Source organism: Schizosaccharomyces pombe (assembly GCF_000002945.2).
Source record: "Schizosaccharomyces pombe strain 972h- genome assembly, chromosome: I".
Lineage (NCBI taxonomy): Eukaryota > Fungi > Ascomycota > Schizosaccharomycetes > Schizosaccharomycetales > Schizosaccharomycetaceae > Schizosaccharomyces > Schizosaccharomyces pombe.
The window spans coordinates 5,398,164-5,419,536 of record NC_003424.3 but is presented as its reverse complement, the minus strand read 5'-3'; the positions used below and the strand labels follow the sequence as shown (position 1 = coordinate 5,419,536).

The window sequence follows — 21,373 nt, the reverse complement described above, 5'->3', positions numbered from 1 at the left end:
ACTCTTGATGAAAGTGTAAATGATGTGCAATTAGCAAACATCAACGGTTACGCATTCGGTATGAATATGTATTTACAAATCTTTAGAAAAGTAGTATTTACAAAAGCGTTAGAAATAACTTTTAAAAAAGGCTTTCAAAGATATAACATAGGTAAATTCCTTTTCTTATATCTCTGTTATTTTATAGCTTCTATTAGAAGCGAGCTAAGAATGGTTAAATACCTTTTCTAAATGCGTTTTGCCCACTTTTCTTTAAAAATATTTGATTCTCCTTATTACTCAGTAATGTATCTTGCATTTTTCTAACGCGCAGTGCGGTAGGTTTGCTATTCCCTGCCAACACTGTGCTTGTCCATTGCTCTCACGCGAAATCTACGGAACAGCATTTGCAGTTCAGGTTTATAAGATTGTTGTATTTTAAATTATTTAAGTCCAGTATTGCTGTGCAAGTTGATACTGTTTGGCACGCATAGCACGAGGACTGAAATTCCATTAAAATTTTAAAAGCTTTATCATTTTCTCGACACTCAGCACTTTACTGACTGTCGTTTAACGTTAATACCTTTTCTTTACCTTTTAGTGCATTATTCTATCCTTTGGATTGAACTACAAATTCGTTAGGTGTTGCTCTTTAGTTCCGGCAGCTATAAAATTATTATTCTTTATTTTATTCTTTTCGACAATAAACTATAGCATTTTTATTTCTTTCCCGCATTCTAGAAAAAATGGAAAACTTGGAATCCCCTAATTATGAACCAGCACTTGTCTATGAATGGATAATTCAACTTGTTTCTGGGACATCTCGCGAACAAGCTCTTGTCGAACTATCTCGTAAACGAGAACAGTATGAAGATTTGGCTCTTATTTTATGGCATTCATATGGTGTGATGACGGCTTTGTTGCAAGAAATTATCAGCGTTTATCCTCTTTTAAATCCACCCACACTTACAGGACCAACTAGTAACAGAGTGTGCAACGCGCTAGCTTTACTCCAGTGTATCGCTTCTCATCCTGAAACTAGAATCCACTTTTTAAATGCACACATTACTTTATTTCTATACCCGTTTTTGAATACCCTTTCAAAATCCAAACCTTTTGAATACCTGCGCCTTACTAGTTTAGGGGTGATTGGTGCATTAGTTAAAAATGACTCTCCAGAAGTAATCAACTTTTTATTATCTACAGAAATTATTCCTCTTTGTCTCAGAATCATGGAGAACGGTTCTGAATTATCAAAAACCGTTGCGATTTTCATCGTACAAAAATTTTTATGTGACGACGTTGGTCTTCAATATATTTGTCAAACATATGAACGCTTTTATGCAGTTGCGTCGGTTTTGAACAACATGGTAATGCAGCTTGTAGACTCTTTTGCTTTTCGTTTACTAAAGCATGTTATTCGTTGCTATCTTCGTCTTAGTGACAATCCTCGCGCCAGAGAAGCTCTAAGACACTGTCTACCAGAACCTTTACGTGATGCTACCTTTGCTCAGGTTTTAAAGGATGATCACAACACTAAAAAATGTCTTGCCCAATTGTTAATCAACTTATCAGACGTCGCCGTTGTTAATCAGTAATCGTTATTTTTTTTTTTTTTAAAAAACTTTTCTTAAATGTTGAATTAATTATTTCAATATCTGCCCTTCGTTTCCTATCTGGTTTACTTTCAATCATAATTTGTGACCGTAAGTGATTGGCATATGGCGATTTTTTGTGTTATTCGTCCGTCACCAATTTTTTCTTGTGTCTTTCTTATATCTTCCTTTATTATTATTTTTGCCCTGTCATTTTTCACTCCTCTTAATGTGCTCAAGTTATTCCTCAGGACAGAACTTACTCTGATGGCTTTTTTAAGGAAATCAGGGGTTTACTGTTAATTTTGCTTACAATTGTTAGATTCAGGATTTCATATCCTTTTCTCTTAATCTTTCCTTAAAATGCGTCACGAATGATGATTTTTACGAGTCAGCAAAATTTAAAAAAAAAAATAGAAAAAGATATAACATTCGCCGACGCATTTAATGTTTTTAACCAAAACACCTTTTTTCCTATTTCGTATCATATATACTTATACTATTTCTACAATATTCAATTCAGTTTCATCGATTACCTCTAATAAATTTAAAGAATTCGTACAATAGACAACAGAATTTGATTTATATTTACGTTCGTTAATTCTGCTATACTTCATTCAAGCAAATAATCAGATAAAAGTAATTTGAGATAATTTGTCCTCCTAATTATAGTGTTTGTCATATGCGACTACCAAGAATTACTAAATTTGCTTTATATCGAGAAAACCCTTGCCTACTCCCTCTTTATCATGCCACAAGAGATCCATCTTTGGCTAAAAGAGAGTGGACGTGGATATGCAAGGAATTAAAGCTGCTGTATCCAGAAATTAGCAAACATGGGTTGCGAAAAAAGATAGTAAATGCCTGTCAACTTCGAGCAAGAAACTATCCACTTCAGTATATACTGAAAAGTCAACCTTTTGGTAATATCAAGATAGATTGTCAACAAGGAGTTTTAATACCTCGTTGGGAAACAGAAGAATGGGTTGAACGTGTGGTTGATAAGCTAAATCGACTCGAGAGATTAAAACCGTTAAAGATTCTCGATTTATGTACAGGGTCTGGCTGCATATCAAGCTTTGTGTTGGCAAACCTAAGGGTTCCGCATACTATTGAAGCCGTTGATGTTTCTAAGAAAGCATTGAAGCTTGCGGTGAAGAACTGCGACAGGGCGATAGCACATGGAACGGTTGGGAAAATCAATTTTCATCAAATTGATGTTTTAAACGAACATGAAAGAGTAGAGAGCCTGCTTCAAACAAGCCACGTGTTGCTATGCAATCCTCCTTATATATCTGATGATGATTTTGCTGCACAAACCGACATTTCTGTGCGCAAATACGAGCCCAAGCTGGCTCTTTTAGCTAAAAACGGAGGTAATGAGTTTTATTACAAATTTAGTCAGTACATAAAAAGGATGTTACAAAGAAACGCCAAGGATTTTGTACCTTTATCCTTAATAGTTTTTGAAATCGGTAGCACTCATCAAGCTAAAATAGTGAAATCATTATTTGATGATACCAACTGGCAAGCGAATATTGAACAGGATGGCGCACATCAAGATCGAGTGGTAATAATCACCAGAAAAGATAGACGACTCATTGACATTTAAAAAGACTTCATTTGCTAAAACACAAAGAAATTATAACGCACTGAATCAAACATCGTTTTGAATCTGACCTGACTTACAAACATTTACGACTTTAGTCATAAATTCCAGACTAAGCTAACACTTAATACAATGATGAATTCAAAGTTACTAGGAGATTAAATCAAAATGAAACAAAAAAAAACTTTTTATTTAGTGAGTAAAAATAATATCAACAGATAAAATTAAACATTAAATGACATCTGCATTACGGAGAATATAAATCCTTCTCTAATATTTACCACCCGCGAGTAGCCAATTTTTCCTTCTCCTCCAAAGAGCTAACGCTGCGACCAACCATGGCGGCGCCCAAGTTCTCACTAACTTCAGCTAAAATCTTAGGATCGTTATAGTGAGTAACGGCACGAACAATGGCACGAGCACGCTTGGCCGGGTCACCAGACAAGAAGATGCCAGATCCTACAAAAACACCATCACAGCCAAGTTGCATCATGAGAGCAGCATCAGCAGGAGTGGCAACACCACCAGCAGCAAAGTTGACAACAGGCAAACGGCCTAATTGAGCACACTCCTTAACCAAATCAATGGGGGCGGCAATCTCCTTGGCATAGGTGTACAACTCATCGGGAGACATAGACTTCACACGACGAAGTTCACCTTGCATTTGGCGAGTGTGGCGGACAGCCTCCACAACATCACCAGTACCGGCCTCACCCTTGGTACGAATCATGGCAGCACCCTCGGAAATACGGCGCAGAGCTTCACCCAAGTTACGGCTGCCACAAACAAATGGAACAGTGAACTTGGATTTCTCGATATGGTTGATATCATCAGCAGGCGTTAAAACTTCAGACTCATCAATATAGTCAACACCAATGCTTTCCAAAATTTGAGCCTCGACGAAGTGTCCAATACGAACCTTAGCCATGACAGGAATTGAGACAGCAGCTTGAATTTCCTTGATCATAGAGGGATCGGACATACGAGCAACACCGCCCTGAGCACGAATATCGGCAGGAACACGCTCCAATGCCATGACAGCGCAAGCACCAGCAGCTTCAGCAATACGAGCTTGCTCTGCATTCACGACATCCATGATAACGCCACCCTTGAGCATTTGAGCAAGACCAGCCTTGACTTGAGTAGATCCCTTAATTTCGGCAGACATGATTAAGTAGATGCGATTAATTAAAATTTACTTTTTCCAAGCAAACAATAGGATGTATAAAGTGGTAAAACGAAAATGCAACAATGATTTTTCTATAGATATAATGGTCTTTGCCTTTAGACAAATGAGATACAAGGATCCTTTAAAGAAAACACCTAAAAATCAAAAAAATGAACCTTTCGAAACTCAGAACCTGACCAAGTTTTTATGTCAACACACAAAATGTGACTGTGATGATGGAAGAAATTAATCGAATAGCAAACAACACTCGCCTTATATACATTTTCATGCTTACCAAGATGTAATATAACGAAGCGTAGCATACACTACTTTAGGAAGTAAATGTCCGAAACCATTTGATTGATCCCGATAAGTATACAGTGGAGGCGCGTAGAAGATGTAAGCAACTTACAATTGATGTTGAAGCGATTTACAAAGAGGCGGATGTCTTTCTTTATCTAAACGACCTGCTAAACCTAACGTCAAATTGTTATGCTTGGAGGGAAAGCACAAAAACTGTTTCTCTCCTAAAGTCGACTTTAATAAAAGAATCCTCCTATTTATTTACATGCTGCAATTATCCGACAATTCATACTTTTGAGATGCTTCGTCATACTTTTAAAACGTACAAAACAATAAAGAATTACTAAATGAAATTGCTCATCATATATCCGGCGTATAAGTCATGTCTTTACTACCTTTATGGAAAGTTGCATACATTTTTTAGCGATCAATGGTAACAGGCGTGAACCGATTGCATCGGAAATATGGATATAAGCGTTCTACCAGATAATTTCTTGGTATGTTACCGATCAGCGTCTGCAATGTCCGTAATTTTTTGATGGATTAGGATACTGACTACCGACACCCAATATTCTTTATCTTATTTTGTGGGGACTGAGGTATCCAAGTCGCCGAAGAATGATCGATGTATCCATCTTGCGAGATATTTGCATGTCCATGGAAATAGATTTTATCAATACTAATTAAGAAGCCGCAAGTAGAGCCTTTCCTAACAAGGGCTTTATGCATCGCTTTATATACGCTGCTTCAATTGTCATTAGATTTTTGTTATGCAGTAATGTTTAACATTGTTTACCTTGAAACAAGATCGTTGAACTGGAAATGTAGTAATACTTCAAGGACTCCTCGTGTCCTGTTTGTTGTTTAATATAAACATACCAGGAATTGATTGGTATAACAATAACTGACTAGTAAAAAAAATCTGAAAAGAAACACATATTATTTATAACACTGCAATGTACCTAAAAACTGAAATACTCGTTTTCCACTGCTGTCTTATAGACTCATTTGAAAGGGTTTCAGCGTTTTTGTATGCAGTCATCCTCCCTATGAAACTAGTTGGCCATAAAGCGGTAGTAATTACTTTTGTTTTTCAAGCTAATAGCGGATGAGTAGAAGTACCAAAAAATTTACAACAAACTTTATCAAAATAACATCCTAGTTGTAAATTTTATGTGTAGATTAATTGATTTTATGGTATCTTTTGTTTTTAAATAAATTATTCCATTTTTCCCTCTCAAATTATTATTTTTTTTTTAAATATGACTGTTTTTTGCCATATTCGCTGTTTAGTTTGCACTTTTTTAGTTAGCTGAGTAACGTTATTACTGTCTCTTTGTAATCTATAAATATAAGCATTTTATTACATCTTTTCAAAAAAAAAATAATAATAATAATAATAATAAAATTTTATTACTGAAACAGCGTAGAATTCCGTGGCATGTTGGGTAATACTTTTCACATGCCGTAGAGAAAATATCAAAAATTGTTTCCTTTTACGTTACAACCCCTACCAACGCCCTAACATCATAAAAGAAAAAGATTTAAAGTAGAAATAACAAGTTACAAAAGTCGCCCGCAACAGGTTACTTTGGTCGATCTACATGTACACCAAAAAAGTGACATTTACTGAGGAAATACGAGGAATGAGTCTTTCAAAAAATTATGTACGTATTAGAAAAAAATTACTATTCAGATATTCAACGACAACAAAGTAATCCATTATAAGTTGGTCAAGCAGAAAACGATAAGCAAATAAGATAAAATAAAAAAAGATATGACTAGATCATTCATAGATGTAAAGAGTTTAATTAACAAGGAGAGACAAATGCCCAAAAGAAGAGGGGGTTTAATTAGTAGAAAATCACTTAGCCGTCACTCACAAAACCAATAATAAAATGTATTAATGGTATAGGGAATCAACAAAGTCAAAGACTAATGAACGAAGGAATAATTGGAACTATGAGGATTGGTGTCAAATTATCCTTAAAGAAGAGATATACGAGATTCACATTTAGCTTATAATCTCTCATTGGTACCCTCCATGACAACGTCAAACGGCTTCAACCATTCCGGTTCTTCAAAGTCTTGAGGAGGATTGGCCCAGTTATAATTAGGAATTGCTTGCTCGAATGGACGCTTAGTACCGTTAGGCTCATAAGAAAATGCGGTATTTTTTAAAGCAATGTTTTCAGAAACAGTGTTGTAAAGCGGTGGGTTATAGGCAGGAAACGTGGTTTGTTTCGACTTGTATCCGGTGGAAATTGATTTACGAACCCGCATTCCCACGTCCATTAAGGAGCCTTGAATGCTTTCGGGAAGCTGAGGACGCATTGAAGACTCAGGCTGCTCAACATGAGTCTTTGTGGTCATAACTCGCTTGCTGCTGTGCATTTTTTCCAAAATAAATTGTCGACGAACCTTTGTGTAGTGTTTGGTTGTGGGAGCGTTTGCTACTCGGCTTTGTGACGTTTAAAGCAGTCAAATTTGTCTGGGGAATGCCTATCGAACACGGATCTCTTTACATTTCACTAACCCACGTTATTCATAAATGGTAGAAAATCTACAAAATTTGGAATTGCAGTTTTATTGCTTTTGCGATTGAGATCTTGTTTTCTTGTGGTTCTGCCACTTTTTCCGCACTCTTTATATCTAAGAGTTAAAGTAAAACATTTAAAGCAATTAAATTCGCTTTCTCTTTTATTGCCAACTGCTTTCAAGGTAACAGCTGAAACGTTTGTTCGTTAAATTTGGTCAAACCTTTTGCAAAGCTTGAAATCGCTTCTTCCTTTGTTCTTCACATGTTGTCTCATCGTAACTTGGCCCCTGTTCGGTATGGTTTTCTTATTAACTTTACTGGCACCGTCGTGCCATGAAGGACAAGTAGCTGCATATAGATTGTAGTAAGTATAGCTTGAGTTAAAGACCTTTTAAGATAAGATACACATATATAAACATATGGAATAGGTTTATCTTTTTTTCTTAGCCTTTATTTTTGTTTAATAGCTTTTTAAAATTAACAATGACTAATGCTCTGACAAAATTTTAGCATTATTTCAATTTCGCCAATGTATATATTATGTGTTTAAACAATATTAACAAAAGTGGTTGGGTTTGAAGAAATAAAGAATCTACCTAGAATTAACAGGATGAGCATTTTCAAAATAAAATGACTTTATTACATACATTCCTAGTTTCTTTCTTTACCGATTCTCAAACTTCTGTTTAATTACTGCTTCAATAGATGCAGGTAGATGATGATTTTACATTAATAAGACCAAGGGAACAAAAAGAATACCAAATATAATTCAATACCACATGCTTGGATTTGTAAATTGAACATATTGTAAACTTACTTGTTCTGGGTCTATCCAGTATGAGCACGCTGACTGCCTCACTCAAAATATTCGTTGAAAAAGCTTTTCTTATTCATTCATTGTTGATAATTAGTGTCTATCTTTGCGTACCATATGTTTTTTGGATAAACAACCTACTACAGTTACATAGTATGATTGATATTATTAATTCAAAGATATTCGCTACATAAGGCGCCGAGTGTAAAAAACAGAGTGAATTTTATTACACTAACAGTGTTATTTCTTCAACAACTATTATGGAATTTCTGGAAAAGAATGGCATTCAAATGTTGCGCGTGATGGTGATTTTTTGTAGATGCTTGAATGAAATGAAAGTAAAGATTTTAAAGCCTTTTCTTTTAATAGGTTTCTTTAATATTTAACACTAAAGTCAAGAGTTGTCGTTTACACTCCGGTACTGTGAGCCCCTACGAGGATTCCGCGAGTAAAGAAGGAACGCCGCCAACAGCCACAACTTCTTCCTTGAGACAATTTCCTGATCTCACTGTTTCTTTGACACGAAACTTTGAAACGTTAGAAGATCTATATGTTACGCATCGAGATATTTTCGGAAATTTTCTAAAAAGAAGATTTTCGGTGAAATTTCAGCTGGTCTTCTTTCTATTGTTTTGGCTTCCTTCGGCAATTACTTTTTGTTCAATAAAACTGTAGATTTTTTAACTTTCTCTTTCTTTTTGTCCATTATCATACAATGCAGACGGCATCATCTCTTTCTGTTTTAACTCCTTTGAATGAGGAAAACGTTGATAGGAAGTCTTCTTGGTCAAAAGACACAATCGCTGTCCAGGCAGTCGGTTCATCACCATCTTCTTCGTCATCTCATGATTTCGAAAGTAAAGAGGATGCCGAAGGGATGAATAAAGACGAAAGTGCTCCTTCCCCTTCTACGTCCTCGCCATCGTCTGCATCCTCTCGGTCTCAAAGCAAATATGTTAGAAAAGAGGCACTTCCTCCTCAACTTTTTCATCACCTGGATTCTGCGAAAGATAAGGCGCTAACTACGTTCGAAGAGATTCAAGAATGTCAGTATGCTTCCGCCAATATTGGTAAGCCTCCAGAAAACGAAGCTATGATTTGCGATTGTCGGCCTCATTGGGTAGATGGAGTTAATGTTGCTTGTGGGCACGGATCCAATTGTATTAATAGAATGACTTCTATAGAGTGTACGGACGAAGATAACGTTTGTGGACCATCCTGTCAAAACCAACGCTTTCAAAGACATGAATTTGCAAAGGTGGATGTTTTCTTAACCGAAAAGAAAGGGTTTGGTTTGCGCGCTGATGCCAATTTACCCAAAGACACATTTGTCTACGAATACATTGGAGAAGTTATACCTGAACAAAAGTTTCGTAAACGTATGCGACAATACGATAGTGAGGGAATTAAACACTTTTACTTCATGATGCTGCAAAAGGGGGAATATATTGATGCTACTAAAAGGGGGTCGCTCGCAAGATTTTGCAATCACTCTTGTAGACCTAATTGTTATGTTGATAAATGGATGGTAGGAGATAAGCTAAGAATGGGTATATTTTGTAAAAGAGATATTATTCGCGGTGAAGAGCTTACTTTTGACTATAATGTCGATAGATATGGTGCACAAGCCCAACCTTGTTATTGCGGAGAACCTTGCTGTGTAGGGTATATTGGCGGAAAGACGCAAACTGAGGCTCAATCGAAACTACCTGAGAATGTCCGAGAGGCTCTTGGTATTGAAGATGAAGAGGATAGCTGGGAAAACATCACTGCACGTCGACAACGTCGTAAAAAGGGAATTGACGAAACTAGCAAAATTATTGAAGAGGTGCAACCTACTCCTCTGACATCTGAGTCTGCTACTAAAGTGATTGGCGTTCTCCTGCAAACTAAGGATGACTTATTAACAAGAAAGTTAATGGAACGCATTTTCTTGACTTCAGATCCTAGTGTATGCCGTTCGATCATTGCGTTACGTGGTTACAACATTTTTGGTTTGATGCTGAAGAAGTTCAGCATTGATATTGAGTTTATACTACGTTCTATAAAAACCATGTTATCTTGGCCACGCCTAACAAGAAATAAAATCCAAGATTCAAATATTGAGCCCGTTGTTCAAGAGTTTTGCGACCATGAGAACGAGGAGGTCAAAGATCATGCCAAAACTCTTTTAAAAGAATGGGAATCTTTGGAGATAGCTTATCGAATTCCCCGAAGGAAGCCTGGTCAAGTTGCTCCACAGTCAACGAACGCAGAACCCTCCAATAATCAAAGTAATCCTCCTTTAAGGGATCAGGAACCACAACGTGGCGATAAGGGAGATATAAAATCTGCAATCAATAATTCAACAGAAGATTTGAGCAAGAAACATCCAGCATTACATTCTTCTAGGCCTAGTGATAGTCGTTCACGTTCCAAGTTTGGAAATGACTATCAAAGCCATTCAAAACACAACCTTTTTCGTAAAAATTCTTTCCCTAAACGTCGTCGTCTTTCTAACTCTGACACTCCTTCTGAAACAACTACACCAAATAATGAGCAAGAACAAGTCAGCAATCAAGCTAATAAAGTAGATTTAAACAAGATTATTTCAGCGGCAATGGAGAGTGTCAATCAGAAAAATGTGTTGAAGGCACAGAAGGAGGAAGAAGAAAGAATAGCTCAGCAGAAAAGAGAAGAAAAGAGACGTCTTGCTTACGAAGAAAGTTTGAAAAGACATGCCAAAAAGTTGCATGAAAAGAAGACGAAAAGCTCTCAGGATGCCACAATTGATCATCATTTAACTTCGCATAGTCCTGAAAGCATTGCTTTTAAGGCAGTTTTGGCAAAATTTTTTGCTAACAAAACAGCTAGATACCAAGAGAAGCTTGGTAAAGCTGAATTTAAATTGAGAGTAAAGAAAATGACTGAAATTATCTTGAAAAAGCATATTCAGTTAGTTCTATCCAAAAAAGAAAAAGCTTTACCAGATGAATTATCAGACTCTCAGCAGCGAAAGCTGAGAGTTTGGGCATTTCGATATTTGGACACAGTTGTATCGCGTTCTGGCACTGCGACTACAACTCCTACAGATTCACCCAGTATTGGCGAATCCCCGAAAAAAGCTGCTTAATCGCCAGTATTTTTAACTGCGACAAGTAGCAACGTCTACCATACTATAGTTCCAAATATTGCATGTCTTTAATACCTGGTGTCTAGTTTTTTTTTTCTTCCTTGATGTAATATTTTAATACTATTTTTTTTTTTAAATACAATCTTTAATTTCCAGACATAGAAGCCGTATTTGTGTCTAAATGCACGTCGACTGTTTACAACATTTCATCTAATTATATAACCCTGGACTGGACCGGTATAGCATTTTGATTAATAGGTTAATATTTAGCTAATTAAATTCCATGCAAAAATTGATGTACTATTAGGTTAAGTAATTTTTAATAAAACGGGTTAACGAAACTTTAGCTATACACACACCATTTATTCTTCTAATAGCCATGAAACCATTTCTCTTGAGTTACCCTTAAGGTCCATTTGTTTAGTTGGCCGAGTTTCTCCACCTGAAATAACCACTTTTTGTACTTCCTCCTTTTCTTTAGCACGTATAACAATCCGTTCTTCAATGGTTCCACGAGTAATAAATCTGTAAACGGTGACTTGTTTTTGCTGACCGATACGATGAGCTCGATCCATGGCTTGACTATCAATACTAGGATTCCAGTCTGAATCATAAAAAATAACAGTATCAGCGGCAGTTAAGTTAATACCCAAACCACCTGCCCTTGTTGAAAGTAGAAATACAAAGAGTTCGGGCCGTGTTTGCCATTCTGTAACCATATCTCGACGTTGACTAATTTTAGAAGAGCCGTCCAATCTAAGATATTTATATTGGCGGAATGTTAAATACTCTTCCATTAAATCAATCATTCTAGTCATTTGAAAGTATATGAGTACTCTATGATCATTAGCCTTGAGTTCAACTAGTAATTTATCAAGTTTAGAAAGCTTTCCAGAATCTGCAATAAACCTCAACATTGAAGGAATACGAACGTTAGAATAGGATCCCTTGGCAATTCCGAAACTAGGAAGTAAAGGTTTTCGTGGAATTGGTAATTTGGATACTGCCTGGTTGTTGATTATTAAGTCTTCTTCTCCCTTCAATGGCTGATATAAGTAATGACTCCAGAGATGATCACGCTGGAACCTTGATTGAAGGACTGTAAATTGCCGACTACCAGGACAATATATATCGATTGGAGGAGCAGATGCGCGCTGTACCAAGACTGAATCCAACAAAGTTAAATCAAGTTGTGAGTCGCTTTCCTCTAATACATGAGTTAAGTGGTAAAATGGGCTATCTTCTTTAAAATCGGAGCCCAAAACGTCAACCTTAGTGATTGATTTGGGAAGTAAAAGCATTTTACGCACGTTAGAATAATCTTTTCCATAACAGAACTCTTGCCTGCATAATTGCTCCTCCTTTAAAGATGATGAGGCTTCTGCTTCATCAAGATAATGTACAACAGGATTTTGGAAAGTTTGGAACAAAGTTTGGGGACTTTCATCTACGAAACGTAACCACGAAAAGGGAGATCCTTCCGGGTTACTTTTAATTGAGTCATTGGTATACTCTGGGTTCCAAATGTTCATAAGATTATACAAATATTTGGTCTCAAAGCCTCGAGATGTATTAAGTCCAGGTACACTCAAGATTCCACCTTGTTCATACAATAACCGAGGTATTGAAAACGTAATGAAATTCCTGGTATTATAGGGAACATCTAAAAAGTTTCCCTCCCTATTAATATATATAGATTTACTCCAAGTAGCCAGACTAAGAGGACTGCGAACATCTTCTCGCTCAAACAAATCAGGATGATTGCAAACTTTTCTAAACTGCATTACTAAGTTCATAATGCTGGCGACAGTATCGTCGCCGCCCAAAATTGCTTTTTCCAACAGCTCTGCAATAGAAATTTGACGACGCAAAGCTTGGTATAAAATTTTCTGTCGTTGAGTTAAGTCACAATAAACTTCTTTTTCAATTTTCTCGCCCAATTCAGATTGTACATTTTTCTTGACACGTCGTAGCATGAAAGGCTTAAGGATCATGTGTAAACGCTTTAATTGCTGTTCGTTTAGTTGTGTATTACTTTGCGCATGACTTTCTATATCCTTTGAAAACCATTCACTAAATTCATTATGGGAGTCAAAAAGACTAGGCATAATAAAATGCAATAAAGCCCACAATTCTTGCATTGTATTTTGTATAGGTGTTCCAGTTAATAAAAGTCGATTTCTGCACTTAAAAGCCAACAAACTCTTCCAACGAGAACTAGAAGATGATTTGATTGCCTGGGCCTCATCTAAAATCATATACTGCCATTTCACAGATTGAAAATATTGAGCATCTAGCACAACTAGTTGATAAGAAGTTACCACTACATGAAATGGTGAATTTTCATCGTATGTCATATTTTTCCTGCACCAGAATTTCCTGAGAATTTTACGATCTTTCGTACTACCCCAGTAAGGAATACATTTCAACTTTGGGACAAACCTAGTGATTTCTTGCTGCCAATTATGCAAGGTAGAAGCAGGTGCGATTACAAGGAAAGGTCCCCATATGTTGTGAGTCTCAGCAAGATAAGCCATTACTGAGATGGATTGTACAGTTTTACCGAGTCCCATTTCATCAGCCAAAATGCCATTGATGCCCTGCTCATAGAGGTTTGCAAGCCAATTTAATCCCTTGAGTTGATATTCTTTTAATTTACACATAAGCATCTTCGGTTGTTTGACTTCAAAAGCGTTTACCAAAGTTGGATTTTGAAAGTTCATTTCACCTTCATTCATATCTGAAGATGAGTTGTTCGGAGATTGTTGTCGATTAGCATCAAACAGTTGTGAATGTTCGCGAGCCTTCTGAACAGCTTCCTGGGCGCTTTCGACAGCCAACCTTCGAATATCCTCCTCTTCATCAGAATCAAAGTTGATCTCACTTACAGATGCCGTGTTAGTTGCTGAAGGTAAATCTTGCTCCCTATCCATTTTACGACCGACAAAGTGTGAATACAATTCAGTTTGTGTGATAAGAAAATCAAGCTTTCGGGCTTGTCTGCGGCTTTCTCGAAGTTCTTCTTCTTTCTTTGCCCGATCCAGAGCTTCTCGTTCAGCCTTTTTACGTAAATCACGTTCAACGCGTTCATTACGTTTCCAAAATACCATGGTCTCACGCATAGCTCGTTTGGCTTTAGTCTGCATATCTTTGTTATTTTTGATAGTACGAAACTGCCAACGACGAGCTTCCCTGCCACACAATTGGGAAGTTTTCCTTGCATTTGTAGAACGATTGTACTGATTTTGCTGAATAATTTTGTAAACTCTTGGAATTTCTTTACGAGCAATCTCCTTAATAACCTGCTGTTGAAGGGTTTCTACAGTTTTCTTTTTCTTATTAGGTGCCGAAGCAGTAGCATTTGCCTTAGTGTCTTCGGTGGAAGCTTCCTTATTAGTAGAATTACCGGTTTCAGTGGAATCGCCCGACAGCTTTTCTTTACCCTCAGCCGTAGTAGAATTGGCTTCTTGCTGTGCCTTAGACGTCTTCTTCTTGCTTTTCTTAGGTGTGGATTTGGTCTCACCATTAGCATTTTTTGAGGTATCATTAGCCAATTTACTAGCCTTTGCCTTTTTAGATTTAGAAGCTTTCGTCAAAGGAGTTTCGGGGGAAGACTCTCCATCACTGGCTACTCCAGCGCTCTGCAAAGAAGCGTCGTTATTGTCATTTTTCTCAGAATCCTTATTCGTATCTGAAGATAATTTCGCACGAGATTTATCAGACTTTGCTTTAGAACGCACTTTTGATTCAGCTTTTACTTTCGCTTTGGAAGGGGTATTGTTGTTTTCAGTGGCTTGGGAATTCGCTGTTTTCTTACTGCTAAGATCGGCTAATGACAAATCGTCTTTCAAATCCTCATTTTCACTAGTAGCAGTAGAGGCTTCATTCATTTCGGCATCCTTGTCCGCTGATTCTTGAAGCAAACGTACTTGCTCTTCCCTTTCCTTCTTCTTCTTCTCTTCATCAGCACGAATTTTGGCTGCCTCAACAGCTGCCACTTCTTCACGAATAGCTTGTCGTACCGCCCAATCGTGATGATGATTGTATTCTGAAGCATGCAACTTGTTGTATCGATTTTCATACCTACAAACAAGTCGATCATGAATAGATCCACGAATATCTAGTAAACGTCTCTTTTCGGCATGTACAGCTTCATCTCTTTTGTTTCGGAGATGCTGTAAATAATTAAATTTCATCATCATAGTCTGCTGTTCATTAGAATCGTCATCACTGACTACTTCATCAGAATCAAGTAATGGAGAGGTATCAGGTGTGAGAACGACGGAGTTATTAGTTGTGGCATTAAGAGGAAGTTTGTGCTTTCGGCGATTATGAGTTATTTGTGATTGAGAGGAATTAGGGGATAATTTCTGAGCAGGAGGAAGGCCTCGGAGAATTGTCTGAGAAAGACGCGCATCAATTGAAGGTGCCATTACAGGAGAAATATTTTCGGTCAAAGAAACATGCGGCTCATACCTATCACTGTCAGAAAGCAAAGTAGAAATGCTAATAGAAGAATGCATAGGAGCGGCATGAGCGTGTTCATCAAATAAATCTGTTGAAGCATCTCGAAACGGGGTTTCAGAAGCTTCTTTAGGTACGGGTAAAGAAGAAGCAGAACGTGCAGCATGAGGAGAGACGGTGTTCGCATCCGGGCGTGGTACCATGTTATATAAATCTTTTGAAATACTGGGATCCACTCTAGCTTGAGCAGCATGCGGATAACTTGAAAAAAGAATTGGATCTGACTGCGCCGGAGTCTCAAACAAGTCAGGCTGGGTAGCCGGTGAATGATTAGAAAGACCATCTACATGAGGCATGTCATTCACATTGTGAATGTACGCCAATTCTGATGAATAATCGTTCGCATATTCTTCGGGGACATTGGCAGCGGTGGTTGCATAATCTACTCTTGATGCATTGTTTGCATTTACAGGCGTCCCCGTAGCGCCATATTCAGGAGTAACATATCCTAATGGAGGTGGAGGTGATGCCTGAAACTCATTCCCTCTTTGCTGCCAATACAATGGAATCTGCCAATTTCGATTATTAGCAGATGTATTGTATGGAATTCTATTTTGAGTGTTTAACTCTGATTGTCCCATCATTTCTGCACCGTTTGGAGGCTTGTAAGAATCCCTCGTTGAGCCATCGAATGTTTCTCTGGAAGGATCCATATCGCATTGAGGATGGGAGATTTGGTGAAGTCCTATGGTGGTGGTGGCCTTAAGGACGAGATTGAGCTTTCTGACTATTCCTGGCCACAGTAAACGATGCTAAGGAATGCTTTGTGCAGTGGAGCGAGATTGCGTTAAATATTTGGGGTGGTGTTGTTTGCTTGGCAAATGCCGCAAAAGAAAAAGCCACCTCTATCTCTTACTTTAAAAAAGGTATCATTCAGTTTTTACAGATATTAAATCCATTCTGTTATACACAATTGGTATTCATATACATTGCTAGCATATCCTTTAAATTTATTGGATTATACATTTTTTACATGGTATCTTTTAGTACCAAAGGGTTAACGTTGCATTTTAAAATTTGTTTTTAATAGATGATTAAAGTAGCTCAAATTGTCAAGGAGTTTAACAGTTCGACTTAAAAACACAGTACTTGTTCCGGATGCTTTCAGTATCTTATATAGCAGTCTAATTACAATGTCTAAGAATAAATTTATACTATTCTATGGCACAAAAATGCGTTTCACCTTCCCTGTAGACTACTTACTAGACTTTAAAGAATGTTTATGATATACCTGTTCTGTATACGGTTTACAAACTAAAGTATGTAGTATGCTTGAAGTTTACACAGCGTTTGACAATAGATCGCAAGTCGTATACAACAACATCAGGTATGTTGTCATTAAAGGATAATATGAATGGATGATATAGCATTAAATGGATTATTATTAAATCTGATTTTGAAGAGCTGAACCTTTCAAAAAAGATATGCAAAAGGAAGCACTTAAAAATCACTTACTATCGTTGACGGATCATTTGAAATAAAATATGTAATTAACCACTTTTTGTATGTTTACATTTCGTTCCTTGACATACTAGAGTAATTCTGTTACTTGACTGTACTTTTGAATGTGTTACGTCCGTATTGTGTGTTCTTAAAAGAGCAGTCACAATGTGCTATACAGATGAAATATTGCCTAGTCTGCTAGTCATCCATAACCACAATGCGTGATAAGTGGAGGAAGAAACGCGTGAGACGCCTTAAACGTAAAAGAAGAAAGATGAGAGCTAGATCGTAAGTGTTGTATTATATTACTCAGACCTGCAGACTTCTAACTTTGAATTAGTAAATAAACGGATCATCTACAGCTCGATGGACTGAATTAAGCGGTCCCTAGCGTGACGCTTGGATATCATGGCAGAGGCCTCTTCCTGCTCTAAGTCGTAACTTTTCTCAAGTTGGTTTTTTTCTACCTAAACAACCTTCATTTGCGACACCATTAGTGCAGTCTTAATTGACGTTCAAAATAGATCTTGTTTTTATACCTTTGACGAGTAATGATTTGAGTAGTCGGTAAATACGAGAGAGGTGTATTTTCTAAAAATTATAGAGTAATCTATTTACAATATGCGAAGCGTAATTCTAAAATAAGCCTATGTTGACGCTGTAACGCAAACCATATGTCTAATCACACATCTTTTTAGCCCGGAAAAAAGTAGCAAGTTGCCGTATAGCAGGTCCGAAATTAGGGCTAGAATGGATGTTTTTGCTTAACCAGTTTGGTAACTTCCTTTGTATACTTGATCGATTATATCTGGAATCCAAAAGAATTATACTTGCATAATCATCTCGGTGTCGAATCGCTCGACCTATACTTTGATTTACTGCTCGCATACAGGTATTTTCATAAAATTCCTGTGAAGCTTGTTTTGCATTTATGCCTTTCTCCTTGGCCTTTTCCTCTACGTATGAGACCTTGGCTTGCCATTCCACATCTTGCGAGTTAGGGAACGGCATTCCTACCACCATTACGGCTCGGCCAAGTTTATCTGAAAAGTTGATTCCTTCTGAAAGTCTTCCTCCTATCACGCTAAACAACATTCCACTCAAGCCTGCATCTACGGACTGTTTATAGTGTTCAAAAGTATCCAAAGGATTATCGCCAAAATCTTTACTTTCAATAAATAATGGTTTTTTTGCATTTAAACGATTTGTAATTCCATTCATTTCCCATACTTTTACAGCTTGCTGCAAAAATGCAAAACTGGGAAAGAAAACCACGACGCCATCTGGGATAATGGAAATGAAGTTCTGAAAAGTCCTTCCCAAATCTTTTAATAAATTCTCATCGTCTTTTCTTTTATGTGTAAATTCAAAAGGGACGCCTGCAGGACCTTGAGAAACTAGAATGGTTGTAATATTTTCAGGAGGAACTATATGGTCACATGAAAATGGAAGTATACGAGATTGTTCATCTGAAAATAAAAGGGTTATAAAGTCATCAATCGGTGACATGGTGCCACCAGCTAAATTCACTGAACGACATTGTTCGGTCAATATCTCGACATGTTTGGATGGATCGAGTAACAAATATTTTAAATATGGATTGTCCCCCGTTTGTTTTTCGTAAAATAGTTTCCCCTCAGGAGCAGGGTTGGCGATATTCAGTAAGAAAGATTCTAATTGCATTAGGACCGGTGTGTATGGATCCTCTTCATATCCATTGCCGTTTGAAAATCTTTCACTACGAAGATCATTCAAAGACTCCAATTCTTGTGTCCCCAATGAATGCATATATTTCGTATAACCATCGACTTTTCTTGCTAGTTTTGAAACATTCAAGTATTCAGACAGATGGTGCAAGTTAATTTGATCCGCACCATTTGATACCAGTAAAGAATCGACATTGATCACTTTTGAATTCGTATTAGTTTCTAGACAATTTAAAAAAAAAGATTTTAGGTTATAGACAACTTTGATCAATTGCTTTATATGCATTCTATTATTACCATTCAGACGTTTTTCAAACCGCAGAAAATATTGTTGCAATTGAGTTTCAGCAATACAAACTTGTCTAAACGAGATGGAAGAAGAATGCATGGAACAGATTGCATCAATCAAGTTATGAGCTTCGTCAATTATACATATATTGTCTTTAAGAGTCAAATTAAGCGCATTTCGTGCTGATTCTTGTAGCAATAAAGGATAAGGTAGGGTCACAATTTGAGCTGAATCCACTGCTTCCCTCGTTCCGTAATAAGGGCAGACCTTTAAACGCTGGCCCAATTCTACGAGTTCTTCAATATCCATTATTTCAGCAAGTGCTTCATCCCGGAAGTCCCATAATTGAGTGTTGTCTTGTAAAAAGGGACACTTGTGAGCTGATCCTAAAATGTAAAAGTTAATATTAAACTGAATTTTCAATCTAGTGAAGTTGTTAAAGTACCTTGAAGCTCAATGCATTTTTCATTTAAAGCAGACGTTGGTCGAAGTTTCCGGACTTCATTATTAATACAAAGATTCTTACGAGAAGCCAAAGAAACTACTCGTATTGGCGTTGAGAAGGTTTGATTATTGAGCTTTTTAATTTCCTGAACAAGCTGTTGCAATTGAGAGTGGGTTCGAGAAGTAAAATATATCTAGCAGTAGGTTAGAAAAATATTACCACTAAATGAATATTCCTTATAAGCACCTAAATTCGTACCTTTTGAACTATAGGTGGTTTTTCATTATCGGGACTTAATTTTCGCAATAGTTCAGAGACTTTGGAACTGTAACCGTTATTAAATAAATCTTCAGATTGTTCAGAAGTCGATGGCATCGTATATTCTGCTGTAACTAGATATTCGTCCATCGGATCAACCGAAGTATTAGAATTATTACAATTGTCTGAGGTTGAGGCTTCTGCGTTTATGTTCCTCCTTTTTGTTTCCCTGTGGTATGTAGTTGAATTATTGCTCATTTGATTTTTGCGACTTTGGTTCCTCTTTCGAATTTCTTCAAGGCGCTGTTCAAGCCGTGCATGTGTTTCTTTTACTAGATCCTTTTGTATTTTCAAGTCTTGCTCTAGAACCCAATCTGGAATTTTTGAGGATGTGTTAGATTTATTGTCATTAGATTTTTCATTATCCTCAAGTAAAACACCTCCATGTTCGTCTAGCCAAGTAAGTGAAGCACAGATTAAACTCAAACTTTTTCCCGTTCCAGTTGGTGATTCAAAAATCCCAATCTTTCCATCGCTGATGGAAGAGTACAAACTGCGCATGAACTCTAGTTGGATATCGTATGGGGTATACGGGTGATGAAAATTGGTTTTAAATTTTACTTCTTTCGAATGACACATTTTAAAGGTAAAACAACCTTTTCAGAAACCTGGAAATCTTTCGTATACTATTTCGAGTTTTGATAACAGTAATTGCACATTACAGAGCCAAATGTAAGGTTCCCTTGTAAAATAGTTAATAAAGCATAAAATAACACCTTATAAACACGGGAAAGCGTATGTTTGAGCTTAGATTTTTCAGTACAACAAAAGAGAGTAGCGATGATACTAATTGAATTTACCAAATCATATGCAAGCTGGTTTCTGAAGAAGGAAGTACTGTTGCATAAACTCCATCCGTCAAACTGTCTATTTATATAACAAGAAGACTTTTCAACAAAATGTTAAAATGAACAGAAGAAACCGCTTTGCACGAGGTTAGGCAAGTTTACTGTATGTTAAAAAACTGTTTCAGTGTATACTGAAGTTAAAATATATTTGCAAATTTAAATCAAATATTCAACTACTTTTAAGGGGAGGAAACTAAATTTAAGAAAATTAAATATGCATTTCTAGTTTAACAGAAAGAATGAGATTTTGTTAAAAGTGCTAAATTCTCTTTCAACACTAAGCCTACAATTCAGTTTAGAAGAACAGCAAACGCTCAAAGGTTAAATAATATATATATGCTTGACGCTCTCTGTATTATCGAATATTATCATAACTAATGGAAATAACTATGGAAAAAGAAGCTGAAGTATGGTTATGTAATTTTCTAACGCGTGCAATCGTTAGTCTTGTTTTTGTCATCTACCAAAGAATCGCAATACCGCGAAAATGCATTTTTAAAATGCGTTGAGATTTTGCTACCAGATCAGCAATAAAAGTATCGAAACTTTTTAATCAAACTATCAATATGAAACAAAGCAATAGAATGTTTTAAAGAAATATTCGAAGCATCGATATATGATATAAAGATGTACAGGAGTACGTTATTCACTCATTTCTATCACTAGAGCATTTTCTGTCGG

At 36.8% G+C, this 21,373-nt stretch overlaps 8 protein-coding genes and 12 long non-coding RNA genes across 20 annotated transcripts; 10 read left to right on the top strand and 10 right to left on the bottom strand.

The window, feature by feature from the left end:
- Positions 1-319: 319 nt before the first annotated feature.
- SPOM_SPNCRNA.4444 lies at positions 320-1,267 on the bottom strand. Its single transcript, NR_193805.1, has one exon. It is a non-coding gene; the product is annotated as a non-coding RNA (long non-coding RNA).
- On the top strand, positions 364-2,171 carry rcd1 (CCR4-NOT complex subunit Rcd1). Its single transcript, NM_001020415.3, has one exon. The coding sequence runs from the start codon at positions 726-728 to the stop codon at positions 1,575-1,577; it is 852 nt and encodes a 283-aa protein (NP_594984.1). The 5' UTR covers positions 364-725; the 3' UTR covers positions 1,578-2,171.
- SPOM_SPNCRNA.1081 lies at positions 2,131-3,192 on the bottom strand. Its single transcript, NR_149928.1, has one exon. It is a non-coding gene; the product is annotated as a non-coding RNA (long non-coding RNA).
- mtq1 (S-adenosylmethionine-dependent methyltransferase) lies at positions 2,252-3,340 on the top strand. The gene has a single exon (NM_001020414.3). The coding sequence runs from the start codon at positions 2,257-2,259 to the stop codon at positions 3,184-3,186; it is 930 nt and encodes a 309-aa protein (NP_594983.1). The 5' UTR covers positions 2,252-2,256; the 3' UTR covers positions 3,187-3,340.
- Positions 3,341-3,343: 3 nt separating this feature from the next.
- On the bottom strand, positions 3,344-4,599 carry snz1 (pyridoxal 5'-phosphate synthase (glutamine hydrolyzing)). The gene has a single exon (NM_001020413.3). It carries the CDS (start codon positions 4,349-4,351, stop codon positions 3,461-3,463), a length of 891 nt encoding a protein of 296 aa, NP_594982.1. The 5' UTR covers positions 4,352-4,599; the 3' UTR covers positions 3,344-3,460.
- Positions 4,600-4,601: 2 nt separating this feature from the next.
- Positions 4,602-5,809, top strand: SPOM_SPNCRNA.1080. The gene has a single exon (NR_149927.1). It is a non-coding gene; the product is annotated as a non-coding RNA (long non-coding RNA).
- On the bottom strand, positions 4,691-5,790 carry SPOM_SPNCRNA.269. The gene has a single exon (NR_150681.1). It is a non-coding gene; the product is annotated as a non-coding RNA (long non-coding RNA).
- Positions 5,810-6,317: 508 nt separating the features above from the next.
- Positions 6,318-7,094, bottom strand: spd1 (ribonucleotide reductase (RNR) inhibitor). Its single transcript, NM_001020412.3, has one exon. It carries the CDS (start codon positions 7,046-7,048, stop codon positions 6,674-6,676), a length of 375 nt encoding a protein of 124 aa, NP_594981.1. The 5' UTR covers positions 7,049-7,094; the 3' UTR covers positions 6,318-6,673.
- A 226-nt stretch (positions 7,095-7,320) lies between these two features.
- On the top strand, positions 7,321-7,607 carry SPOM_SPNCRNA.4443. Its single transcript, NR_193804.1, has one exon. It is a non-coding gene; the product is annotated as a non-coding RNA (long non-coding RNA).
- A 386-nt stretch (positions 7,608-7,993) lies between these two features.
- On the bottom strand, positions 7,994-8,385 carry SPOM_SPNCRNA.268. Its single transcript, NR_150680.1, has one exon. It is a non-coding gene; the product is annotated as a non-coding RNA (long non-coding RNA).
- Positions 8,386-8,471: 86 nt separating this feature from the next.
- On the top strand, positions 8,472-11,357 carry set2 (histone lysine H3-K36 methyltransferase Set2). The gene has a single exon (NM_001020411.3). The coding sequence runs from the start codon at positions 8,723-8,725 to the stop codon at positions 11,117-11,119; it is 2,397 nt and encodes a 798-aa protein (NP_594980.1). The 5' UTR covers positions 8,472-8,722; the 3' UTR covers positions 11,120-11,357.
- Positions 11,207-16,319, bottom strand: ino80 (SNF2 family ATP-dependent chromatin remodeller Ino80). Its single transcript, NM_001020410.3, has one exon. It carries the CDS (start codon positions 16,294-16,296, stop codon positions 11,482-11,484), a length of 4,815 nt encoding a protein of 1,604 aa, NP_001018299.1. The 5' UTR covers positions 16,297-16,319; the 3' UTR covers positions 11,207-11,481.
- SPOM_SPNCRNA.4442 lies at positions 11,987-12,281 on the top strand. Its single transcript, NR_193803.1, has one exon. It is a non-coding gene; the product is annotated as a non-coding RNA (long non-coding RNA).
- SPOM_SPNCRNA.4441 lies at positions 14,297-14,529 on the top strand. Its single transcript, NR_193802.1, has one exon. It is a non-coding gene; the product is annotated as a non-coding RNA (long non-coding RNA).
- Positions 16,146-17,227, top strand: SPOM_SPNCRNA.4440. Its single transcript, NR_193801.1, has one exon. It is a non-coding gene; the product is annotated as a non-coding RNA (long non-coding RNA).
- On the bottom strand, positions 16,493-16,884 carry SPOM_SPNCRNA.267. The gene has a single exon (NR_150679.1). It is a non-coding gene; the product is annotated as a non-coding RNA (long non-coding RNA).
- Positions 17,127-20,792, bottom strand: chl1 (ATP-dependent DNA helicase Chl1). The gene is made up of 3 exons (NM_001020408.3): positions 19,785-20,792; positions 19,527-19,719; positions 17,127-19,467 (listed from the first exon to the last, which is right to left on the bottom strand). The coding sequence occupies exons 1-3, from the start codon at positions 20,421-20,423 to the stop codon at positions 17,765-17,767; spliced, it is 2,535 nt and encodes an 844-aa protein (NP_594977.1). The 5' UTR covers positions 20,424-20,792; the 3' UTR covers positions 17,127-17,764.
- Positions 17,291-17,688, top strand: rpl4101 (60S ribosomal protein L41). The gene is made up of 2 exons (NM_001020409.3): positions 17,291-17,374; positions 17,427-17,688. Exons 1-2 carry the CDS (start codon positions 17,304-17,306, stop codon positions 17,431-17,433), a joined length of 78 nt encoding a protein of 25 aa, NP_594978.1. The 5' UTR covers positions 17,291-17,303; the 3' UTR covers positions 17,434-17,688.
- On the top strand, positions 20,540-21,178 carry SPOM_SPNCRNA.4439. Its single transcript, NR_193800.1, has one exon. It is a non-coding gene; the product is annotated as a non-coding RNA (long non-coding RNA).
- SPOM_SPNCRNA.266 lies at positions 20,839-21,271 on the bottom strand. Its single transcript, NR_150678.1, has one exon. It is a non-coding gene; the product is annotated as a non-coding RNA (long non-coding RNA).
- Positions 21,272-21,373: the final 102 nt, after the last annotated feature.

What these genes read in the sequence shown, in the direction of transcription:
- rcd1 (NM_001020415.3), top strand. Translation starts at nt 726, where the DNA reads ATGGAAAACTTGGAATCCCCTAATTATGAACCAGCACTTGTCTATGAA.
- mtq1 (NM_001020414.3), top strand. Translation starts at nt 2,257, where the DNA reads ATGCGACTACCAAGAATTACTAAATTTGCTTTATATCGAGAAAACCCT.
- snz1 (NM_001020413.3), bottom strand. Translation starts at nt 4,351, where the DNA reads ATGTCTGCCGAAATTAAGGGATCTACTCAAGTCAAGGCTGGTCTTGCT.
- spd1 (NM_001020412.3), bottom strand. Translation starts at nt 7,048, where the DNA reads ATGCACAGCAGCAAGCGAGTTATGACCACAAAGACTCATGTTGAGCAG.
- set2 (NM_001020411.3), top strand. Translation starts at nt 8,723, where the DNA reads ATGCAGACGGCATCATCTCTTTCTGTTTTAACTCCTTTGAATGAGGAA.
- ino80 (NM_001020410.3), bottom strand. Translation starts at nt 16,296, where the DNA reads ATGGATCCTTCCAGAGAAACATTCGATGGCTCAACGAGGGATTCTTAC.
- rpl4101 (NM_001020409.3), top strand. Translation starts at nt 17,304, where the DNA reads ATGCGTGATAAGTGGAGGAAGAAACGCGTGAGACGCCTTAAACGTAAA.
- chl1 (NM_001020408.3), bottom strand. Translation starts at nt 20,423, where the DNA reads ATGTGTCATTCGAAAGAAGTAAAATTTAAAACCAATTTTCATCACCCG. An exon ending in AACCACCTATAGTTCAAAAG is followed by an intron (nt 19,720 to 19,784) that starts GTACGAATTTAG and finishes ACCTACTGCTAG; the next exon opens with ATATATTTTACTTCTCGAAC. An exon ending in AAAATGCATTGAGCTTCAAG is followed by an intron (nt 19,468 to 19,526) that starts GTACTTTAACAA and finishes TTTACATTTTAG; the next exon opens with GATCAGCTCACAAGTGTCCC.